This window comes from Gavialis gangeticus, unplaced genomic scaffold (genome assembly GCF_001723915.1).
Source record: "Gavialis gangeticus isolate Ggan-Ray unplaced genomic scaffold, GavGan_comp1, whole genome shotgun sequence".
Taxonomy (NCBI): Eukaryota; Metazoa; Chordata; order Crocodylia; family Gavialidae; genus Gavialis; species Gavialis gangeticus.
The window spans coordinates 135,138,886-135,145,618 of NW_017728992.1; the positions used below are offsets into that span (position 1 = coordinate 135,138,886).

Sequence of the window (6,733 nt, forward strand, 5' to 3'; positions counted from 1 at the left end):
TCAGATGCCCGCCATATTTGACATAATTTTGACATATTTACTAAAGATGATGATTTTTTTTTATTTACCTGTTTTTATCTGAAAATGAAGAAATGATCAGGGCTGCTGAAGGACAAGACTGCAGCAGGAAAACATTCTCAAAGAACATTCTGACCCCACCAACTGAAAAACCACTAGGAACAGTTGTGCACCAACAGGAATGATAAAGTTTGAAGACTGGGGACACATACCAGGAATTAAATTTGCATCAGGATCTTTGGGAAGCTGGAAATTAATGGTACCAAGTTATGGCCAAAGGACACTGTCATGCAGTTGAATAATAAACTGCATATTTTCTTTAAGAAACTCATCCTTGTTGCAGTGGTGTTGCATGGAGCAGATGTTCTATCTAGACTAAAATGGCTATATTGAGCCACAACCACTAATGTGCCTCAAAACTGACACTATACAATGGTACAGAATTGATGGATAGCCATCTAAATCCCTCTCCAACACACAGGATATTAGCCTGGAAACTCATCAGTTCACCATGTGAAGTTTTCCTAAACATGCTTTCTCTCTAATAGGTTTTCTCCAATGTAAGGGGATAATAGGACCTTTTCTATGCACTGCATATTTGGACATTGCCAACAGTACAGCCTAAGCCCAGTCTTGAAGTATCCCTTGGCAAACTGTTAGATTAATGGGTACAACAGAACCTCCCATAACCAGCAAAACAATGTGCCCCTTGAGCAAAACAGGACAGGGTTCAGTATTTCTATAGGCAGCTACCATTTTAAGAGCCAGTTAGCAAATGCCTCTGGAAACCTTCCAGTTGACAGGAGCTAAATGATCAGTTTCTTTAAGGTAATGCTCAGCATGAGGCCTTAAGAAAGTTATGGAGTCTGAAGGGAGGAGAGAGTGCTCATTACACCGGACTATCAGATATAAAGCTATTGTTCCATGGATATAATTTTTTGTTTTCTTTTAGCAGCCACTAGCTTGGTGGGTTTTAGTACAGACCATATTATGTTGTGGAGGAACCTTAATAGAACATCAAAGGACTTTCTCAGATGGGGCCCAGGTACATTGTATTATTTCCCTATATTGTTGTTTGTTTTTCTATGAGGTTTAGCCAGGTTGTGATTTGTGGTTTACATGCTTGTGAAATCTTGTAATGTGTGTGGCTATTGTCATGCTTGTGTAGTTGACAGCTGCATCATTTTCTGGTTGCATAATATTTAAAAACAACAAAGAGAAAGCCATGGAAAGACATTTTATATCCTGAAAACTAAAATTACTTTGCTAGATGGAAGTCATAACAGTTTTGTTGGAGGTAGCCCTGTGGTGAAAGACACCAGGGCAGATCCGGGATGTCCCACTGCTTGCCACCTCTTCTGATTCCACCAGTGCCAGCAGACTTTTTTAAGTCTCTAAAGCAGATGAAAATCCCTACTCTCTTCCCCTTCCCATTCAGAAACATGTCCCCATCCCTACCTTTGCCTCCCCTACCCCTCCACTGCCTGTTGCTGATGTTTTCTCCACTGTTCGAGGACAGGGAAGCTCCACAGTCAGCTGGGCTGAGCAGGGGCTGCGCTCAGCTGAGGAGACAACAGCGGCAACAACTGGCTAGAAAGTAGTTTCGCCCACCTTGCCTGGTCCTGGAGCAGGTGCAGGGAAAGGGAATCCATCCTGTCCATCCTTGCTGCCATTGTCTGTCTCCAGCTGAGCCCAGCTCAGCCCAGCCCCAGCAGGAACATCTCTGGTGCTTCCCAGCCCCTGGGACAGTGGGGAAAGCCAGGCAGTGGGAAGGGACTGGGAAGAGTGTGCCCTTGAGCAGGAAGGGGAAGGGAGAGAGGATTTTCACCTGCTTTAGGGATTTAAAAAAAATCCCTGGAAGCTCCTGTGGTGAGTTCCAATCCAAAAGAAGAGGTGCAATCACGCCATTGCACCCCCTGTGGATCCTCCCCTGAAAGGCACTATCTAGTCCTATTATTTGTTCTAGACATTCATTAATTTGATACTCTAAGAGTCTCCTTGAGAATTGTTCTATTAGCTGAATACTTTTGCAGGATAAAGAAAGAGACAACACTAGCATTGTACACATGAACTGACGTGGTTTTACTGCATTTGGCCAAACCGTTAATTCAAATATGCTGGTACAGAGTGCAGCTGCAAGCCTCATCTCTACTGGTACTCCTTCTATGCAGAAGAAACTCAACAACTGTTTCAACAGGGGGGGTTTCCCCCCTTTTTCTAGATAACATTTCAAACCTATCTGCTGTTCTTGGTCAGAATGCAGTTATTAAAAACACTCAGTTGATGCAAACGGTGGGTTGGTACAACACACAGAATGGGGTGTAGATGTGCTTCACACAACAGAGAGCAGAACTGAAGGGGAAATGATCCTTGGAGGCAAGGCGCCTCTTTAATTGATAATGGCAAGGGAAATCAAATACCATATCTGCTTTTCCTGGAGTATATTGTGACTGATCATCATTAACATCAGTTCATGTTTAAGCAAATACTTGTCATGATTTAAACTTCTGTTTGCATACAGTTCTGAGTAGTGCATCTTAAAGTCATACATATTCATATAGAATGAAGAATGCATTATTCTGCATAAAAAGATAAGCTGTATGACTATATATGAAGACAACAACTACAATTCTCACAGCACTGTCATTGGTTAATTTTAAAATATTCAAGCATTATTTAAAAAACAGTAAGCTGAACTTAAACTACACTATGAAAAAATTGTGTAACTGGACCAATGCTGACTCTTATTTTTCTTCATTATTAGTCAATTTTAAACTTTCCCTTTTTCCCCTAACACTTTTTGTTAATTGATTGTTATTTTAAGCATCAGTAACAAGATCAGATTTCTTCTGCCTCTGGGTAATTCAGTTCTAGTCTGATCTTAAGTTCTGAGGGAAATGTTCAATTTTATTTTTTCCCTGGTTGAATAAACAGTACCATGTATATTATCTCTTGTGTTAGAATAGTGTTGTCTTCACATAAGACTCAAATAATGGTATTAGTCATTCATTTCCTTGTACACATACACCCTATTGCGTGTTGACAGGTTTATAAGGATGCAGTGGCAGCCGTGGGTGCTGGGAAGCTCCTAGACGACAGCCTTTGAATCCTTGCAGTCCTGAGCAATGGTGCCTGAGTTAGTCTGTTTATTGTCTGCTTTTTCTCCCAGATGCTTGACTTGTCTGAAAGATTAATACATTAACAAGAGTGGTAAGGGCTGGGGTTGCACATCTTTAAGACATGTTTATTAGCAGATGGCATATGAAATTCAAAGGTCAGTGTGAAAGGTAACATTTAAAAATGAAACAACAATATTTATGTTCAGATACTATGCTGATGAGATCATGTGGAAAAATGTTTCTGATTAAATTAGTTTATAAATAGGTACAATGTATCTATTGAAAATTCCAAATGCCACTTATATTTATAGTCTATTTCTTTCTTACTACACTGCTTTCTAACTTAGTAACACAGAACTAGATTTTTAAACTACATTACAAATTCAGAAAAATCCTGGCTTTTACAAATAAAAGACTTGAAGGAGGCTTGAAAGAAACTGATTTACTCTCACGTTTTTATTGCATACGTAAGTACTGGCAGAAAGCTATCCTATTTTCATGCAGCATCATGTACAATGACCTGTTTGACTAAAAGCATGTTATGCTAATTACCCAGGATCACTAGAATAAGAAGAAAAATATTGCATAAGCAAGCAACTGCATCATTGCCAGTTTGTAAGCATTAAAAGTCACACTATGACTGAAATCCTGAAATCCTCTTAGATTATCAAAAATCACATGTAAATTCTGGAGGAAATGAACCACAGGTTTTTTGTAATGATTTAAAGGGGTAACTATGTTTTTAATTAATACTCCTTATCTACAATACCATATGGGCCTTAAAATGCAGAATTTAAATGATACTTACTTTTCAAGTGAACCATTTTCAACCTTCATAGCCCCTTCTACTGGATTCAGTCCTTGTTCTGAAAACTGTTTCAAGGCACTTAAAGCTGCCTGGAGAAGAAATGGAGAACATAACAGGACAGTAATATGAGCAGAATTAACACAATACGTAACTGATGAAAAAATTGTAATGTGTCTCTTGTATATTCCGGAAAACTCTTAGGGTACTAGTAAAGATCGTAATAACACGATAAACAGCTGTGTTAGTGACTGAACATAAGGATATATTCACCTCTTTGTGTAAGCAAGTAACTGCTATGAATGTCAATGAAAATTGCATTGCTTGCATTAAGGAAAGAATACACCCCATAGAAATGTCACTTCTTTGACCTAATATGTCTGCCTGGTCCTTAGTGTATTCATGGAGTTCTTGCTTCTATCTGGTCCTGAGAAATCCTTAGGTCAGGGATTCAAGAAGATGTGGATAATGTAATAAATGAAAAGAAAAGGCAATGCGCAGGTTTGGTAGGCATGCTCCTCCACCACTGACTAAATCCAGAAGAGTGCAATAGTGAACTGCTAACTTCTAATATATGGGTCAGAGAAGGGTTCTAATTAAAGGTTTCCGAGCCATGCTTCGTGTCAGAGGAGCACTAACAATGAAACAACATTACATTAGGGCAGTGACTCTCAAACTTTTTAGACTCATGGCACCCCTCATTAGAGTTAATGCACCTGTTAATGCCAGCTCTTAGTTTGCACTCATTTTTTTGGTGTCAGAAAAATAATAGACCAATTTTTAGAGAGATCACAGCAGGTCTCCACAATTTATTCAGGAGCAACATGTGGAGCCAGGGCAGAGCAACCCTGGCTGGCAGAGAGCCCGGGGGTCAGCTTGCCAGCCCAGGGTTTCTCTCCCCTGGTTAAATGTGCTGTGGAGGGGCTAGCTGGTGCATGAGGGAGCTTCAGTGCCGCGCTAGCCATAGGCAGCCCCTGCACTGAAACACTCTTGTGCCCCAGCCAGCCCCTCCAGTGTCTACATGTGTGGAGTTTTTTTACTCCACAGCAGGATAGTACTTGTATTCACAAGTATTTGTGAATACAAGTACTATCCTGCTGCAGTATTAATTAATCTACTCCAGCCTAATAGGGGTGCATATGTAGGTGCTGAGACATTTATTGTGCAGCTAAGTAGTCAACTGTGCAGTAAATGTCTCGTGTAGATGTGCCCAGTGTGTGGCACCCCACAGCACCCTTGAAGGGATCACAAGGCAACCAAGAACCCTGGCACCCTGACTGGGAATCACTGCATTAGGGTAATACATTTGATCAATTAAATCCTTTGCTTATTTCTCTCTCTCTTTCCCCCTTCTTCCTCACCCCATGACTCCGTTTTGGTTTTATTAGGTAAACTACTCCTTTTCCACTGACTATGTTGACAACAAACACTTCTACATAGTTAATTAGCAGAGGGTGATTAATGAAACTCAAAGATGCTACATACTGATACATGTTCTCCCTTAAAAGTGAAATGGAAAACAAAACTGAATAACAGATTTCTCTGACTGTCCCCATGAACTAAGCTGCACCAAGGGCTTATGACAGGAGGAAAAAAAGTTCTAAGATCTGTAAAATCCTGTTTCTTCCTTTCTCTGAGATCTTCTTAGAACTTCCCTAAAGTTATCAAAGAATATGACTCAATAAATAATGGAAATGATCATGATCCATATTTCATCATTAGCCTTCAAGGGTAAGGGTCAAACTAAATGTTCAAAAATTTGGTAGTTCAGTAAAGATTCTTTATTCCTACTTGTCAGCCTAAACAGACTTGTGTTCTTTGTCTCTATTTCAAGTTTCTGTTGAAGCAATAGATAAAGTCATTGCTCCAAAAAACGTGCCTGCATTGACATTGTAAGGGAATGCTACATCTACTTTTGTAATGGAAGTGACAAGTATTTTTCCCATACTATTTAAGAATATAAAAAGCACCATACTGGGTCAGACCAATGGTCCATTAGCCCAGTATCTGGTCTCTGACATCCACAGAAGTGGATGCTAGAGAGGGAGAGCACTAAACTGAGAGTGATTTTATCCCCTGTTCAGTACCCTCCCTGACATCCACAATTATACATTTACAGAAGCCAGAGGAAACATTTCCAACCATTCTGTTCAATAGTCATTAATAGATCTGATCCATAAATTTATCCAATCCAAAAGTCCCTTCTTTGGACGATACATTTTACATAATTTAAATGTTACTAGAGAATAGATACCTGCTGAATAACAGCACAAGTACTGTCATGCTACTTTATGTTAGTACTCCATGTACTCTACTATTCTGTTTTTGACAATGAACAGAACCAAAAGAGCAGGGGACAGTGCGAGTAACTCTATGCTTGCCCATGGTGGGATTATCTTCCCTGAGACTGAGATTCTTCCTAATCCTGGTGGGATCATACCCTAAAGCATAAGGAGCTATGCATTTTTATCCTACATACACGTAAATAGCTGAATTTTAAAGGGAAAAATATGTTGTTAAATCAGATTATCAGCACTTACCCTACTCTACCTGCCCTGCTATTCACTTCCTATGAATTCCAATCCATCAATGCTGTTAATTTTTCTGCTCTCTGCCCACTCCTCATCTTCTCTACTCCATTGACATGGCTGTTGATTCCTTACATGTACACAACCCTCAGCAATTCCTTCCATGTACACAACCCTTTGGTACTCTTTCCATTCACAGTATTCTGTTCTGCCAATGCTCAGCCCCTACTTACTGCCATTATCTGCTTCCTAAATTCCAGAAC

At 39.9% G+C, this 6,733-nt stretch overlaps 1 protein-coding gene across 2 annotated transcripts in view; it reads right to left on the reverse strand.

Moving 5' to 3' along the window:
* Positions 1 to 2,227: 2,227 nt before the first annotated feature.
* Positions 2,228 to 6,733, reverse strand: part of STAU2 (staufen double-stranded RNA binding protein 2) — a 322,237-nt gene continuing 317,731 nt past the window's right edge. For both annotated transcript variants that reach the window (XM_019527807.1, XM_019527806.1), the window contains 2 exons: positions 3,946 to 4,034; positions 2,228 to 3,200 (listed from right to left, as the gene is read on the reverse strand). In XM_019527807.1, coding sequence (XP_019383352.1) covers positions 3,107 to 3,200; positions 3,946 to 4,034 — 183 coding nt within the window. In that variant the 3' untranslated portion in view covers positions 2,228 to 3,106. The remainder of the gene's footprint in view (positions 3,201 to 3,945; positions 4,035 to 6,733) is intronic.